The sequence below is a fragment of the Tachysurus fulvidraco genome, chromosome 2 (genome assembly GCF_022655615.1).
Source record: "Tachysurus fulvidraco isolate hzauxx_2018 chromosome 2, HZAU_PFXX_2.0, whole genome shotgun sequence".
NCBI lineage: Eukaryota > Metazoa > Chordata > Actinopteri > Siluriformes > Bagridae > Tachysurus > Tachysurus fulvidraco.
In genome coordinates this window covers 11,115,828-11,135,000 of record NC_062519.1, presented here as the reverse complement: position 1 = coordinate 11,135,000, position 19,173 = coordinate 11,115,828, and the positions used below count along the sequence as shown (strand labels likewise).

The 19,173-nt window shown below is 35.7% G+C and overlaps 1 protein-coding gene across 1 annotated transcript; it reads right to left on the bottom strand.

Annotated features, from left to right (window-relative positions):
- Positions 1–13,608: 13,608 nt before the first annotated feature.
- On the bottom strand, positions 13,609–16,868 carry barx1 (BARX homeobox 1). The gene is made up of 4 exons (XM_027143866.2): positions 16,303–16,868; positions 14,509–14,800; positions 14,248–14,332; positions 13,609–14,146 (listed from the first exon to the last, which is right to left on the bottom strand). The coding sequence occupies exons 1-4, from the start codon at positions 16,583–16,585 to the stop codon at positions 13,949–13,951; spliced, it is 858 nt and encodes a 285-aa protein (XP_026999667.1). The 5' UTR covers positions 16,586–16,868; the 3' UTR covers positions 13,609–13,948.
- Between the last annotated feature and the right edge of the window lie 2,305 nt (positions 16,869–19,173).

Sequence of the window (19,173 nt, the reverse complement as noted above, 5' to 3'; positions counted from 1 at the left end):
TCTAGAAAAGCCCATCCACACTGAAGAAAAAAGGTAGTGACTCTCCACATTACTCTTTTTGTAATGTGGAGATGATCTTTACAGACAATCCCTTCTCAGTATTTATACCTCATGTTGCTGTTTATATATTGATAAATGCCTCTTTTGTCTTTGTATAAAAACATGAAAAGTAAAGCAAAAAGAATCTCTTTTAATACATACAGGCTTTTTTATAATAAGACATGTCTGTCTGTTGTTACATTGTGAGGTTATTGTCTGGGTGGCTTAGTGATTAAGGTTCTGTACTAGTTTGTGAGTTTGAGTCCCAGAACTGCTGAGCTGGAGCTGTTGGGGTCTTGAGAAAATATCCTACCATTAAACTGCTCAGATTCAACTGTGAGTCACTTTGAATAAAATACGTACAAATAAACTCTAGAGCAGCTTCAGCATGAATTATCTAATTACATTGGGTCAATTTATTTTAAATTAAATAGATCTAATTTTGAAATAAATGAATCTAATATTGAAATAAAAGGTTATAAAATTATTAATGCATCCAAGGAATAATATAAAACCAGTAATTAATGTTCTATCTGCAACCTAATTTTATGGAGTGACTTCATTGTCAGTAAAGCTTCTTCCTCTCTCCTGCACTGAAGGCAAAGAAGAAGACGTTACTGAGACGTTACTGGGTTGTTTGTGAGGCGCCTTGAACTCTATATGTTTTTTTTTTTTGGAAAGTGCGTTTTTCATTTTTCAAGTTTATCCTTGCGTTTTCCAAAGGTGCAAGCAGACACAGCCCACACCTGCAGAACATCAGCCTGTTTAGATTTGGGACTGAAATGCTGATAGGGCCAGATGGACCTTAGCTCAGGACACAGCCACAGACAATTCATAGCCAATGCAGGCTGTAAAATGGATGGGAAAACGACTCATTTGTAACATCTGATGGTGAAAGCCCTGTTGAAAATAAGATTCAAGCATTAGTTGTTGAAACTGATGCAGATCACTTACGGAACCCATTCACTGTCTAGCAAAAAGATACTTGTCTGTTGTAAATATTATTTCTGGGGTTTTTTTTGGCTTGTCAAAACAAAGATCTGCAATTGCTATTAGGGTCCTTAATCCTTGGTAGACTGTCTTAAACACATCAACACATTCTTGAATCCTACTCTTGGCAAACATCTGGTAAAATGCCTCTTCCATACCAGGTGCAGATTTAACAGTGCATATATTTTTCTTTTAAATATAACTTAGTCCTCTTTTTCAAGTTAATTTTTTTAATTTCTGACACCCACTTATTAAAACACAATGACTATGGTAACCTTTTAAATCTTAGGCTGTGTTTGGTATACTTTTCTTTTTCTAATGAAGTGACATATTCAGCCCACTTCTCCATTGATAGATTTGATATTTTAGGTTCTACAGTATATTGGATGTGTGCCACGTCAGGTTCAACCCATACTCACAGTGTGGCCCTTGGGAAAGAGGAGGCGAGGTGAATGTGAATATTAAAGTCGAGGCTTTTCTTGTTTGTGACTATGCTCTGAAACCGTTTATGTCTCTTCTGCTGAGTGAAAGGATAGGGGGAAAGACCCACATCTGGCACTCATGCATTTGACTGGCACATAGTTAAACAATGATGCAGTTTGACAAATTTCAAGCAGGGCTTATGAAAAGCTAACATAAACACAATAGTTGCTCAGAGCAGTGCATCCACCTGTGTGCACAGTGACAAAGTGTGAGGTAAAAACTGCAGCTAATGAGGAAAGCCCTGGCTTCAGTCTTGGATGAAGGTCTTTTTAATGTAAATCGCTGTCAGATAAAGGGGCTGTGTTTACTCGTACCATTAATATTTTGATCAGCTTGTTTAAGAGAATCAGCTCCCTAATGCACATGCTCTCGTGCTTTAGCTTGCGATGCTTTGGAGTGTCCTGCTCTGCCGCTGAATGTGTTAACATGCCATAAATCTCTTGCCAACTTTTCTCGGCCATTTCAGAGACATACTCCTTTATGACGCGTTTGGCAAACTTAATGTTATTTCTTTTAGCTTATTTTGGCACATTAATGCTCAATTAGAGATCCCTGAATGAATGGTAATACCTGAACGAGGCACTCTGGTCTGGTGGGTGTTTTAAAATGCACTTTTTTTTTTTGCAATTCTTTTTTTTTTTTTTTTGGCCAAGCAATAATTTTCCCTTTTCCTCTTGCATTTCAAGGTGGTTTGATATTTTCCTTCAATTAATTTTTTTTCATTCATGGTTACTCCAAAAACAAACACAAACTCATAAACTCACTGTAGACCTCATTGTAATATGTAACTGAATGTGTATTCTCATTAATTGTATGAGACTTTTTTCTGGCAGGTAATGAGATGTTCACTGATTGGGGTCAGTTAAGTACCCCCTTAGCTGGCTCTGGCTAGCCAGAGACTTTCAGTGGGTGATGCAAAACATGTGGTTATGGGTTAAAACCAGTTCTTACTGCCTGCATTTTTGGTATCACATAAACTCTTGTGATCATTGTAATGCACACAGTGATTGGCTCAATCATCTGGTCTGGTTTCATATGGTTGTATAAAGTAATAATCATCATGCTGTACAGTGTATATGAGTTTTTGAGTATGCATGATAATCTGAATCAGTCTATTCAGGATCCATTCTAATATGTTTTAAAATAATTTGAATATAGTGTAAGTATAGAATGTGTAAGTATAGTATAGAAATATGGTATAGAAATTTACTGGTCACAGCTGTTGGTGGATTTTTTATTCCATGTCACTAGATCACTGCATTTGATGACGCAATTTCCCTGTTCTATTTGGTCCATATGTGGCACATCTGAGAAGGCCTTTCTGCTGCCACAGAATGCTTGCTGTTTTAATCCTGCAATTTTTGCATTTTTTTTGCATAACTTCACTGGCACTGGTGTAGTGCTGGTCTTGGAGCATATACTGTATAAAAAACACTGATCAATCAGTCTCTAAAATAATGCAAAACACTGATAATACAATATGGGCTACAGAATAAACATACATTTACTGCTATTTTCCAGACCATTACAGTCAGCGCATTGCCTACATAAAAAAGTGAGGACATTTTCAAGTCATTCCAGGATGTGGGATGTGGGCATCTCAGCAAACAATCAGTGCAGAGACAGAAACAATAGCACATTATTTCATTTCTGAACCTCTAAAGACTGCCATTCAGTTAAGCAAAGCCACAGAGTCAGAAGAATGACACACAACATCATATAATGATCCTGTTGTCTCATCACACAACCACCATCCCATGTATTTTATTTAAAATAAAACCTTAAAAAACACTTTGCTCTATTACTGTTTCTTACTGCATAATGTTCATGTGGTTTTGAGAACCACTAAAGGCACTGGACTAAAGTGGCATGTTATGTGATCCAGGTCTTTAAAGCAAGTGGAATAAATTAGAGCTGATGTTATACCGAGGGTATAAACTGCAAAGATTGAGAAGTGGTGGTGTGGGGATGAGGAATTGTGCCACTTTGTATGTTTCAGAGAGTTCTTCTGTAGCACTGCATTGTTTTGATTTATATAAAGCAAATCAGTTATTTGCGCTTTACCAATACTATAGAAGAAGAATAGAAGCCTTTATTATCACCACATACTGTATACATTACAGCACAGTGGAATTCTTTTCTTCACATACCCCAACTGAGGAGGGAATTGAAATCATGGGAATTGTTAACAAAAAATGACCTATAAATAACAAAGATCCTGATAGATATAAATACTTTTCTCTCGTCCATGAACTCTTATCTAGCTGAACATATTTTGGTGACATTAAAATGATTAATAAATAAGTAGAATTTGTAAAATGTACAAGCAACAACTTAAGTGCAAACATGCATAGTTTCATACAAATATATAGGGTGCATATATGTTGTATAGCATAAATAGCAAATTTGCAATAATTTCTCAAAAAAAAAAAATTCTTGCATCAAACATGGCTAGCATTCATTTGCAATTTATTGTTTGAAAACAGTCACACATTAAATAACCTTTCACCATTAAGCAAAAGTATTTTTGCCAGTGCCCAATTCCCCACAAAAAATGGAGGAGGCATTTTCTTTTACCTGGCTGAAGTTTGGAAATTATGCTTTTGAGTTAAACAAGGCATTAGCTCTTGCTTTATCATTACCTAACTAAGGAGTGCAGGAGGCTACAGAACATTTAATTGCCTTTTTCTACTGTGAGGTCAGCATAGCACATATATAACCAATAATTTCTTACATGATTTAAAAAAAATACATCACAAGAAAGCCAGTTAACACCATAAATCAATGAGCACATACTGTAAAAATGATTGAAATACAAATGTTTTAGTGTAGATATTTCTGATAATTGCACATTTTCTTTTAGCCCAATTTTTCTGGCATGACAAACACCCGACATTTTAAAGTCCATTTACAATTATTGAAATAAATCTTGTAGTGTCAGCAGCACATTAATAACAAGTAATTGATGAGCACTAGATCAAAATCTATGGATGGAAGCAAGCACGATATGTTCATGTGTTAAGATGTGACTAAAAATGTGATTTAGAAATAATTTAGAAGGGGAAAATATGTGCATGTCTTCCATTTTAATACTGGAAATATGCTTTCAATAATGTTTTAAACAGCGGTTCGGAAGATTTAGTTTAGTACTGTATGTCTGCTCTGCACATTCCGAATGTGCACATAAGCAGCAAACTCTGATTTTGCAAATCAGAATTAAATAAACTCTTTCTTTGGAAAAGCACTTTTTAAACACTGAAAAACATGCATAAAATGTATTTTAAATTATCCAATTGACTATTATTGATATAATACAACTAATGGAGGGAAGGCATTAGACCACATAAAGAGGAGCATCATTTCAGCTGTTCCTATTTTAGGCCTGACATCCAGGGATGCCTGATTGGTTCACAAATCAGCCATTTCAGCTGTTTATAGTGATCTGTTGAACTGTCCAGACATTACATGCTCCTATTTATGTGGTGTAATGCCTTCTCTTCATTAGTTTCAATGCTTTGGAGAAGCCATACAGTATGTTGCACATTTGAGGCATTTTAATGAATGGATTTTAATCTTTTGTAGTCAGGTTTACTCAAAATCATTTATTTGTTTGACCCGAAGACTGAATAGAACATCTGGTTACTTAACAATTGTTCTAAAGTTCTGTTCTCACTGTTGGTGCTTATGGCTGAACCAGACAGCACACATACATTTAGTACTGAAGATTAAAATCGACAGAACAGTATAGATATTAATCATCACTTCAATTGTTCAGCTTGATCTCTCCACATATGAGTTTAAACACCTCCCAGAATGTCTACTGGTGTCCCACAGGGTTCAGTATTTGGTCCTCTTCTTTTCGCCCTGCATACTCACTCTCTTGGTGAAGTTATTTCCTCACATGGGTTCTCTTACCACTGCTATGCTGATGATACACAACGTATCTTCTCTTTCCCACCCTCATATACCACAGCTTCTGATCGGATCTCAGCATGTCTGGCAGAAATTTCATCATGGATGACTGATCATCAGTTAAAGCTCAATCTTAGCAAAACTGAACTGCTGTTCATTCCAGGTGATTCATCCCCAGGTCATAATCTTGCTATATCCTTGCACAATGATCTGATCTCCCCTTCTGCCACAGCTCGCAACCTTGGGGTAACCATGGACAATCAACTGTCCTTTACCTCTCATGTTGCTAATGTGACTCGCTCATGTCGGTTTCTTCTCTACAACATTAGAAGGATTCGGCCATTTCTGTCCACACAGGCTGCTCAGGTTCAGTCTCTTGTCATTTCTAGACTTGATTACTGCAATACACTGCTGGCAGGTCTACCTATGAATGCTATCCGTCCTCTGAAAATGACCCAAAATGCAGCTGCACGGCTTGTTTTCAACCTTCCAAAGTTCTCACATACCACCCCTCCACTGGCTTTCAGTAGCTGCATGCATCATATTCAAAACACTGATGCTGGCCTACAAAGCCAAAAATGGACCAGCTCCCACTTACCTCAAAGCCCTCATCACCCCTCGCACTGCACCCCGCCCCCTACTGTACCAGCACTGGTTCCACCATCTCTCAGGGTAAGACTCTTCTCTGTTCTGGCACCAAGGTGGTGGAATGAACTTCCCCTAGAGGTCCGGACAGCTGTCACTGACTATTTTCAAGCGACGGTTGAAGACCTACTTATTTAGGAAACACTAGCACTTCTTTCCTTATCTTTTGCAATAAAAAAAAACGCAACCTTGGGGATGAGAATCAGCACCTCCAAGTCCGTGGCCACGGTTCTCAGCCAGAAAAGGGTGGCTTGTCCCCTTCAGGTTGGCGGAGAGCTCCTGCCTCAAGTGGAAGAGTTTAAGTATCTTGGGGTCTTGTTCACGAGTGAGGGAAGGATTTAGCTGCTCCTCCACATCGAGAGTCAGCTGAGGTGGCTCGGGCATCTGTTTCGGATGCCTCCTGGACGCCTCCCTGGGGAGGTGTTCCGGGCATGTCCAACCGGGAGGAGGCCCAGGGGAGGACCTAGGACACGCTGGAGGGACTATGTCTCTCAGCTGGCCTGGGAACGCCTTGGTATTCCCCCAGAAGAGCTGAAGTGTCCCTGCTTAGTCTGCTGCCCCCGCGACCCGGCCCCGGATAAGCAGTAGAAGATGGATGGATGGATGGATGAATGGATGGATGGATGGATGGATGGAGATTTAAGCACGTATGTACGTTGCTCTTGATAAGGGCGTCTGCCAAATGCTGTAAATGTAAATAAAAAATATGTCTATAACTGCTCTAAGATTCTGGCTTCTCAGTGATGTACCAACAAAAGCCCATTTGCTTCAGCTCTCTGACACAAATACGTATTTCCCGTATGAGCTTTGTGCTTTGACAGTCTGACGCAAAAAATATTTAATAAATGAATAATACACAGCACTTTTGAAATTCTGTCTCTGTGCACTTCTCTATAGCTGGATCTGCACATGGTCATAATATTTTAGTTAGGATATTTATCATTATTAGGCCCACTTGTTTGTGGAAGCATCCTTATTATTTCTGGTGTGCTATCATGTATACGGTGGCCGAGAAGTGCAAAACACATTAACAAATCCGAAAACAAAACAACAAATCCGAAAACACATTAACTGCACTGTTTTTTGTCCTGCACTGTCTTTTGTCCTGCACTGTCTTGTTTGTCTTGTCCTGCACTGTTTGCACCAGGTTGCACAGTTGCACTTTATGTGGCTAACATGTCCTTAGCCCTGTCTTTGTTTTATGTAGCACCTTGATCCTGGAGAAACGTTGTCTCATTTCACTGTGTACTGCAACAGCTATATATGGTTGAAATGACAATAAAAGCTTCTTGACTTGACAAATCCGAAAACAAAACAACAAATCCGAAAACACATTAACAAATCCGAAAACAGATTAACAAATCCGAAAACAAATTAACAAATCCGAAAACACTAAAAAATCCGAAAACACAACAATTCTGACAACCCGGAAGAGGTTGGTATAGTTTGTGATTGGAACACAGCAATCATTGGACAAGACACCTGTCACTCAAGGTATACACGAAGTTCAACAGTATTGGAAACGTTGGAATGGATGAATGGAATGGATTACTGTGGATTAATTTTGTTATTTTCTTATATTTAAACGGAGAACTTTACACATTACACATAAGATTCCATACCTGTATATCGGTAAGTTTCTATTCACAAACGATACCTACCGTTTCTGGGTTGTCTGAATTGTCGTTGTGTTTTCGGATTTGTTAATGTGTTTTTGGATTTGTTAATGTGTATTGGGATTTGTTAATGTGTTTTCAGATTTGTTAATGTGTTTTCGGATTTGTTAATGTGTATTCGGATTTGTTAATGCATTTGTTAATGTGTTTTCGGATTTGTTAATGTGTTTTCGGATTTGTTAATTTGTTTTCGGTTTTGTTAATGTGTTTTCGGATTTGTTGATGTGTTTTTTGATTTGTTAATTTGTTTTCGGATTTGTTAATGTGTTTTGCACTTCTCGGCCACCGTACATGCAGCTCAATACACGTCCTTGGGTTTTGGGGTCTACAGAAGCATACTAAAGAATTAATTATTAAATAATTAATCAATCAAATTTTTAAAAATGACCATTCTACATTTTGAAATGTGTATTGATATCTGTGCTTCATTATTAAGTTAACCTTTATTATGAACTATCTTATATACAAGATTAATTTACTCAGCAGCGCCTGTGAATGCCTTCAATGTCAGAGAGAAGAAACAAATGGTTTTCGCTTATAACAAACGAGTTAATGGGATTATTTAATAGTTTATAATATTGTTTAAACTTTGCACCTTCGTAAAATGCCATCATGTTGCTATGGTCAGAAAAGTCCTCTCTCTGGTCTATATGGTGTATCTACAAACCAGCCACAGTGTTAGCTTAAGCATTTGTATAAGAATCTTTTCACTATTATGATTATCATTTGATACGTTTCTAAATGAATAGAACTTCTATCATAAAGAACGCAGCCATTCTTCAAATGATTAGTATTGATTGCAGCCGTAATAGCTGCAGCATCCTTCTTTTTTATGTGCGTGTCACACATTTGACATTATCACTTGTAATTTATTTTTGAATCTATTGACTAAAAAGAGCATTGTCAGCGACAGTCCAACGAAAACAAAATGGGAACGCATGGCCGGATGAATGTGGAGCAGCACTTTGGCCAAGTAGGATTTCAGTCTAATTGGGATCATACGCCGCATATGCAATTTTGGCACATTCGTCATATTAATCAGAGCTCCTTTAATTGTGTCCAGTTCCCTCCAGTGTGTGTGGCTGGACGGACGCTATGAATGAGGCCTCCCAAAAGTCGAGCTCAATTTAACGACCGGCCTTCTTTATTCCACACATAAAGAACCTAAATTAGAAAGAACTAATACAAATCAGCTCGTACGTGAGAGGGGTGAAGTTCGAAACCGTCCAAAAATTTTCTTAGAACATTATTCGTATAACTTAACAGCCCACGAAATAAACAGTTCTCATTAGAAGTCCTGAAAGTTGATCACTTTATTTAAAAAACGACAAAGTCACACAAAATCTCTAAGCTCAAATTCAAGCATTATCAACTGCCCAAATTTATTATCTTTAAACATCTTAACGTGGCTTAACGTGTATCGTGCAGGACCCTATAGAATAAACAGTAGAATCTCCTCTCGATTCCACAGAGCTACTGAACCCGTCCTCTAAATGTAGATTTAGATAAGTTTAGTCATGTATGTTGTGTAAAAATCAGCTTTGTTAATGTATAGCAATCTTCGTATATATTCATAAGACATTCAGATCTTAATAAATAAAATAAATCCAACCATTTTGATCTCGTGCGTTCGAAAATATATACATTTCATAAACTTGTTGCTAGTTATAGGCTAGAATATTATTTTCTTAGTGTATCACAGGTTTCGCCATTATTATGTCTGCAACACCGAATCTGTCATGGAAATAATCTTTTCCACCAGAAAAGTCCAGCTGCACCAGTCTTTAATCTGCATAATGATCACGTTCACTAAGACATAGGAAGGTAGCGAACAGAGCAGATGTTCCTGCTAACCCTCTTCTCCATCCCACACACACCTTCAACCCTCCTGAGACACTGCTGCAAAAGACCACCAGGAAAAAAGCACAGCCAGTTTAATGAGTGTTTGCTCATTTCTCTCTACAAAATACACAATTACATGCTTATTTGATTACATGCATGTTTGTTGTATTCATGGATTTCAGTTACATCTATGAATCATGGGGAGTTTAATACTTTGGAACCTTGAGCGTCGTCATTTTGCGTATATTTAAGCGTTCCAGACCATTTAGCTACTATTTCAACCATGATGGATTGAATTCAAAGGAAAAGACAATGAGTCCGATTATTTTCTGTGAGCTCTTTACCCAAATAGCTCAAAGATGAAAATTCAGCACCTGCGCTGTCTCTTTTGTACAGGAGGGATCAGCGTTATTGACGTTGGAAGCAGTAAAAAAATTTAATGTCCCATTAGCTTGGGAGCTCTAATTCAGAAGGATGAAAAAGCAAACGAACTAGTGGGATTTCTGAGATCTTACACCGCTGTTATTGTGCACTCAGGGTATTAAGTGTCTTCAAGAACAAACACTTTAGCTGAATGGAACACATCGTGCCCTATAAACTCTTAAAGCTCACCGTCTGCTCTTTAACATAGCGGTCGGCACTTGCTCATTGCAGCTGGACTAGAATCTTTTATAGTCACTCTACAAAAGGATAACAACATCCATGACCAAACAGTGTACACAGTATCTTCACTGTGTATTTATGATTGTAAACTGCGCGTATTAGGACACTAACAAACTGTAGAAGTGAATCATGAGTGTGTAACTTTTAGTTAAACTAAGTGAAAGAGAGTAATTTATGTATGTATGTATGTATGTATGTATGTATGTATGTATGTATGTATGTATGTATGTATGTATGTATGTATGTATGTACTCACAGGAAAAAATATTCTGGTCAAGGGTGCATTCAACTGTAACGTGATTAGTGATTACTTTTAAAATAATTTAAGGTTTTAGATAGATAGATAGATAGATAGATAGATAGATAGATAGATAGATAGATAGATAGATAGATAGATAGATAGATAGTTAGATAGATAAATGATATTTAGATTTAGAGACTTAGATGAAAACATTTAAAGTTATACGTAGAATAATACAGTTTAGTATTTTAATTTATAATTAAATTATAACATTTATGTATTTTATAATTTTTAAAAAACATATAAATGTACATATAATTTAACATATAAGTGCTTCTCAATTTAAGGAAAATCCACAGTATTATTCCGTCTCTTTTTTTTCTGCAGAGCATTAAACTGGCCTCAAAAAGTATTTTAATTAATATTTTTTCGAGTATATCTGGACAACTTTAGTAAGAGGAGAGACTTTCACTTGCCAGGTGGAAAAGAACCAATTGGAATATGTGCAATGAACACGACTCTACATAATAGCAATGTTATAGCCAGTTATAAATACTGGCACAGTTCTAAATATACGTACAATGTAATTTATAATTAACACAATTAAATAATATATAAAATGATAAAATGTATACTTTTCTGTTTGTTTATAAAATATAAAGTATTGCCAAGTTCCCAAAGATGGGATTTTTTTTTGCATACATAGGGTATTAACAAATTCAGTTGATTTACTCCGTCCGTCCCTCCATCCGTCCGTCTATCTATCTATTGCTTGTTCAAGATTTGTGTGTGTGTGTGTGTGTGTGTGTGTGTGTGTGTGTGTGTGTGTGTGTGTGTGTGTGTGTGTGTGTGTGTGTGTGAATATTCGTTCTATTAAAGTATCAATAATATCAACTCTTGATTAAAACTATCTCGAATTTCATTAATAAGATGCACAAATAGATCACGCATCTAACACCCAGCAGATCGATTGTTATTGGTACAAAAAACGCTAAAATTGACGCTAAATATTTTCCTATCATTTGTTGTGAATTATTCCTTTCAATCCAGTATAAGACGGTTTATAATGTGGTAAAAATGCTGAAAATAAAAGTATTCAAGAGCAGAAAATGGACAAAACTCGTTAGCTAAATAAACAATCGAATCGTGGTGTATTTGAACGCCTTTTATGTTTTGTCTTGTTTTCCCAAGAAACCATCAATAACATTTATAAACTACGTTTTCATGACAAGTAATAATTATATTTCAACCTGCGATTAGAACTAATCTTTTATGTTTTCCTGTATGTTCCTTATTTAGACATATAAACATCTGTAGGGGAAAAAAATCAAACACTAAATGAATTGCTTCTTAAAATAGCAGAACCAGGGCTAGGTTAAACAGGTCTATAGTATACCATGGGAGCTAAATGTTATGCTCAGATTTAAAATGCACCGCTGCACACACAACTGAAGTGTACAGTTACAGAAAACAAAATAGATAATACAAAAACATGGATTATAGTTAGAAATTGTTAACAATATTCATATACTTATGTGCATTATTATTCACCGAAAATGGGACTAATACAACATATTAGGAAAATTTTCGAACATCAAGTGAATTGGTCTCTCTCTCTCTCTCTCTCTCTCTCTCTCTCTCTCTCTCTCTCTCTCTCTCTCTCTCTCTCTCTCTCTCCAAGATTTTCATGGTCAATATAGATTAATAGATTATTATAGACTATTAAACATCTACAATTTTTAGACTTTCTCTAAAATATTACATTTATCATTTGTATTTTTTTTGTCAAATTAAAAGGCTGTGAAATAAAATTATGCCCTGGATTCGTTTAATTTCATTCCTACCTATTTTTAAGGCTTCTTCTTCTTTTTCTTCTCTGCCTCCTCCTCCTCCTCCTCCTCCTCCTCCTCCTCCTCCTCCTCCTTCTTCTTCTTCTTCTTCTTCTTCTTCTTCTTCTTCTTCTTCTTCTTCTTCTTCTTCTTCTTATAAGAAGAAGCCACAGCATTATCTACATAAGTTCAACTCGCAAACCTTTCTTTAAAGAGCCCAATTACCAAATGTCTTTGTATAATTTTATTTATAAATAATAGCCTCAAAAGCACGTTTGAATTTGTATTTGTTTGAATTATTATTATTATTATTATTATTATTATTATTATTATTATTATTAGTAGTAGTAGTAGTAGTAGTAGTAGTAGTAGTAGTATAGTAGTAGTAGCAGTAATTAAATGTTATAAATGAATCTTTTCTTGAGCGCAATTTCAAATCATGTAACGATTAAATCAATATACCTCAATCATTTTGTAGAGAATTACACAAAATCTGTCATATTTAAAATAACACTAATGCTGTTATATAACTACTGAATATTTCAATTTAGCAACTTATATGAATAGGAAGAAGACCAAAATAAAAATAAACTTGGCTACAGATATTTCCTCCACTATCTTCGACAGGAAAGTTCAAACTGAACAATATCGAACGCTCACTGTTTATGAAACTGCATGCTGGTCTACCACAGAGCCCGAACACAATTATTTCCACATGTAGCCAATTCTATAAAAAGGAAATAACGCAGCCTAAATGAAAATGCTGTACGTAAACATTTCAAGGCCAGAGGCAGCGTTTAAACTTGGGTGATAAACAATACTGTAGTAAATTACAGAGCGTGTGTGATTCTTTTCTGGATGTGATGCGTAATACATAAACGAATGAGAGGAAAAGTGAAGCTTGCCATTTCAGGACCATCCCTAATTTCATTATCCGCCAAAGATCCAGCTGTTTGCCAAACTGCCTATAACTCTGTTTTTCATTATTTGAATATTTTTGGTCGAAACTGTATATTTCAGTAACATTTAGATGCACCCAGCATTCAAATCAATTTATACGGGATCTTCCATTGATTTTAGGTCTACATGCTTATGGCGTACATACTATAATGTTTTAATGGTATTCGTTCGAAACCATCCCGTATCCTCAGCATCAGATTAATTCACAGCTTATATATATATATATATATATATATATATATATATATATATATATATATATATATATATATATATATATACAAATAAATACGTTGCTAATTCATTTAATAATAAACATAATCATCTGTCTCTGTAAAAAGAACATTTAATTTTTTTTTAAATCAAATGATTCATACATAGTTAAACCACGGAGCACTAGATTTGCAGTAAGACTGTCTTTGCGAAGCGACGTCTCCAATGAAAAGTGTTAATTATACGTGAGAGACCAATTTCTTCTCAATCCTGCTATGAATTTCTGATAAAGAGATGAACAAGATTAAACAGGCGTCCATTATTATTTTTTTAACAAAATGGAAAATATTTTCGGTCCACTTGACTGAATCAGTTTTTAAGTGCCAAAACGTCGATTTCGACAAGAAACAATCCATGACAGGTCATTAGCCTGTGCATCCTTAAATTTGAAGCGTTTATTCCTCTTGACTGGGTTCAGACTGGCCAGAACAAGATGAAGAGCATGACGATGACGAAGAGGATGAAGATGCGCCCTCGGCCTCCCGTGTCCTCTCTCTCTCCTGTTCGGAAAGCTGCTCACCGGAAGGGATGGAGTTCTTTTTTGGCCGCCCTTTCGGTTTGGTGGGGGACTCCAGCCCTCCTCCCTGCAACACCTAAATAACAAAACAGCGAATGAATATTAACATATTTTTCATAGATACCAGGCTCTTGTTAAACTACGTCCATGTGTAAACTGGAAAAAAGCGACACTTACGATTTTTTTCCATTTCATTCTTCTGTTTTGATACCACGTTTTGACCTGCAGCTGACTGAGGCCTAAGGACTCAGCCAGGTCTATTCTGTGAAAGAACGCAACAACTGATTATTTTTTAAATTATTTTATTTTATTATTTGAAATTAAAATTATGTTATAGTTCTGTTAATCACGAAAAACCTCAAAACCGTTCCACAGTTGTAGGTGTAAATTAATGAAGTAATATACAAGGGGTTTTGCGACTTGTGAGTCTTGCCTAACCTGTCCGGGGTCGAGAGGTATTTCTGTTTTTCGAATCTCTTCTCCAGACCCATTAGCTGGAGCTCGGTAAACACGGTTCTGCTCCTTCTGCCTTTCTTGGTTTTGCTGAGCGCCTCGGCTCCGGGTTCGAGTTTTCCACGTAGGTGAAGATCGAGTGGAAGATGGTGCGAGGCTGAGCCAACACCGAGCCCTGGAGGCCCGGGGAGCAGAGCAGAGCCGTGAGGCGGCCCAAGAGAACATGACAGCGGGGACACGGGGAACTTCAGCAGGCCGCTCTGCTCTGCCTTCAGCACTGAGGAATGAAACAAACACGAGGCGGCTATGAGGGCGAGTCTTTTCTATGTGGACAAAATAATCAGAAAAATTATTTATTCTCGCGCATATAAAGATATATTTGTGTGTTCAAGGTACCAGCTTTTTCAACAACACCCAATACTTATAAACAACTTTCTAATAAAAATCTATTTATCTATATACCTGTTTCTCCCTCTCCAATTTTGCTAGTTTAAGTAAACTATAGGAAACGCATAGAGAGAATGGTTTATTTTGTCTTTACTAACTCCAGTAAGCCGCGTTATTCCGCTTTTAACTTAGAACAAAACTCAATAAATGTACCCACAACGATATATTATGCCAAAAATAGAATGCAACCTTTTCAAAGAAATTTTCCGAAATAGTGTAACCAGGATTAAAGCTTTTTCAGTAAAGAAGTGTCCGGATAGACGGCACTGGGACAACATTCTCGTCCCACCAATTTTAATGCTTTGACTCGTACTGACACTGAACTTCAACAGGCCCATTCTATGTGTAAAAAAAATCACAGATTACCACAGAGGCTCACAGATACCAGGCCTTAACATAAAATATGCGCAGGGATAATAATAATAATAATAATAATAATAATAATAATAATAATAATAATGGTAATAATAATGATGATAATGATAATAACAACAACAATAATAATAATTGATATTATTATTATTGTTGTTGTTATTATCATTATCATCATCATTATTATTATTATTATTATTATTATTATTATTATTATTATTATTATTATTATTATTATTATTATTATTATTATACTACTACTACTACTACTACTATAATAATAATAATAATAATAATAATAATAATAATAATAAACTTCCTTGTATTCCTTGCTCCACCTCTGTGTTGTATACTGCAAGTCACAACTGCCAACTCGGGCTGTTCTGCATAAATGGCTCTTTTAATATTTCAGCCCATAGTAATGCTTTGTGTCTGTTTATGTTCATATCATGTGGTTACATAACGACTAATAAATAAAGCATCAAATGTATTATTATTATTATTATTATTATTATTATTATTATTATTATTGTTGTTGTTGTTGTTGTTGTTGTTGTTGTTGTTGTTGTTGCATTTGGTTGTTTGTTCTGTATTTAAGCTGCCATTTTTACGTTGCAGGTAAAAGTAAATGACAAGCATATTTCACAACAATATATTATTATCAAGCTAATAATAATAATAATAATAATAATAATAATAATAATAATAACAATAATAATAATAATAATAATAATAATAATAATAATAATAATAATAATAAATTACTTATTAATAAACCAAAAAATATTTGGCCTAAACTTTATCATTTTCAAGATTTATATTTATTTTAGCATTTATTAATCTGCAGTGATCCTCATCAACATTAATGGCATTAAGTAAAAAGTACTTTTCTAAACTGTATTGTATTTGGTGTATAAAGTCATCCTTATGTGCATTTCTGATTACAACATGGACACTTACCTAAGTGATTTGGATACGGTCGTGCCGACAAAAGCGCATGTACTCCGAATTTTAGTAAATCTCCTGCAGGAGGGGAGGCCTTGTGGTCCGGATGCTCGGTGAGGATCTCCTCAATCATGAAGCTTCTGTACCGGTGAGACCGGTGGTCCTGCTGTGCCTCTGCAGGGTAATAGTGAGCACCGATCTCCAGAGGATGCTGCATCATTATAGCGCCTTTCTGGACGCGACACACTTCTTCTGTGTTTCGAGTCTCTAATTTTCGGTGGTGCGTAAAAATTCGCATCGATCTGGTGCGTAAGAAATCACATGTCTATCCGAGGCTCATAAGGAGAAACATCCATCCCGCTCTTAGCTCTTTGGAGCCACTCTGGACGCGGCTATGTCTTTTTAATGCGCAAAAATAGTGATATCCGACCTCGGAGCTCATGAACACAATAATTTCGTCCTTTTCCGATTTGGATGTCTAAAATATGCCCGTGTCCTCACAGTTGAGATAAGACGTTTGATCCTCTCACCAGAGCAGTGTGTTACCTTAGCCACGAAAGTTTTGACTCGAGAGCACACAAGCTTAAGGAGGTCTTGTCATACAAGGCCCCTCCTTCTTTAAATCCCGATGACACCCTCGCCCACAAAGAGGGGCTCAGTGCCTGCAAAAGATTGTGTTTTCAGTAGCACTGCTCAGCAGTACAATATAACAACCTCAGTTGAAGTTTAAAACAGAAAAAAATGGAGTTTAGCTTTAGTCTTCCATTCAAAATCTGCCTAAAAGTAATGCAATCAAAAAAACCGTAAACGTCGTTCTTGCTTGTGCACGTTGAAAACCTTGCAGTAATAATACTGCCATAGAATTAAACAACTGTGTGGTCGAGTAAATCAGTTCCAACAATAAGTTAAAAGCTCTCAGAGCTAGGACGATGTGAGTGTTTGTAAATATTATCTCATGGTAATTGACAAAAGACAAATAGATTGTTCATTCTTCATGAATATTTCCATCTCACATTCCCTCTCACAATGCAAGTTTACTATAGGGAGTATTTGTCATAAAATTAAGAACTGTAAATTCAATTAGCCTAACAATGTTATGACCTACTTACAGGGTACATAAATGAAACAGTTCATAGTCTAATCTACATTTCCCTTCATTTTAATCGTATCTCAAATGGCAGATTATAATAATACTAATAATACTAATAATACTAATAATATATATATATATATATATATATATATATATATATATATATATATATATATATATATATATATATATATATATATATATATATATATATATATAATGCAAACGAAGCTCAAATTGTAGCACTGAAATTCTAGAAAACACTTGGTTACAGGATTCCACATAGAACACATAGGACCCTCGAGAGTTCTACATTACCTCTGTTTAACTGCACACTACACCCAAAAATGTTCAGAATAATCTTAAAAAGATGCTATTAAGTTTAAGGGGCCCCTTTACAGTTCTAAACAGTTTTACCCTTTGAAACTAGAACTACGACTATAACTACAAAAGATACTACTACTACTACTACTACTACTACTACTACTACTACTACTACTACTACTATTACTACTACTAACAACAACATCAACAACAACAACAACAATAATAAACAAATAAACAAACAAACAAACCAACAAACAAATAAATAAATAGGACGTCGAAGAAGAATACATCAAACAATCTAATTATATTATAATAACAATATAATTATTGAGTCATAGTATTCTAGTTGATGAAAACATATATCCATCATGAATGTTTGGATAGGATAATTATTTTATATTATATTTATTATAATTTTTTTATATAAATTATATTTATACAAATATATATATACAGTACAGACCAAAAGTTTGGACATACCTTCTCATTCAAAGAGTTTTCTTTATTTTCATGACTAAGAAAATTGTATATTCACACTGAAGGCATCAAAACTATCAATTAACACATGAATTAACATAACAAAAAAGTGTGAAACAACTGAAAATATGTCATGTTCTAGGTTCTTCAAAGTAGCCACCTTTTGCTTTGATTACTGCTTTGCACACTCTTGGCATTCTCTTGATGAGCTTCAAGAGGAAATCACCTGAAATGGTCTTCCAACAGTCTTGAAGGAGTTCCCAGAGATGCTTAGCACTTTTGGCCCTTTTGCCTTCACTCTGCAGTCCAGCTCACCCAAACCATCTCGATTGGGTTCAGGTCCGGTGACTGTGGAGGCCAGGTCATCTGACGCAGCATCCCATCACTCTCCATGGTCAAATAGCCCTTACACAGCCTGGATGTGTGTTTGGGGTCATTGTCCTGTTGAAAAGGTGGTGTGTCCAAACGTTTGGAAGGTGTGTCCAAACTTTTGGTCTGTACTGTATATATATACGTATAAACGAGACACCACACATGACGGCGTTGCATGCAGTGGAAGTAACTCTTTATTTTAACCACTAGGCGGCAGTATGTGAATTGTAAATACGCGTCCATGCCTTCTGTTCAAAGACATACGCAGCATATGATATAGCGTGATAATTAATGAGCCTCAGATTTATGTCTTTGTTATCATCTTTTGAATCTAATATAAACTGTAAATATTGGGAACCGAACCAGTCACCATAATACACACTGTTATGAGTGTTTTAACTGTAATAATAACAATAACAAAGTTATTTGTTATTTAAACATGTGCAATAACAGAAATTTTATTACCTATACCAGGGGTGTCAAACTCAAATTCACAGTGGGCCAAAATATAAAACTGAGACAAAGTCATGGGCCAAACTGAATATTTATTGAAAAATTAACTGCAACTGATATGTAATGTTCAACCTTTTTCATATGGAAACAAACTTTAGTTTTGC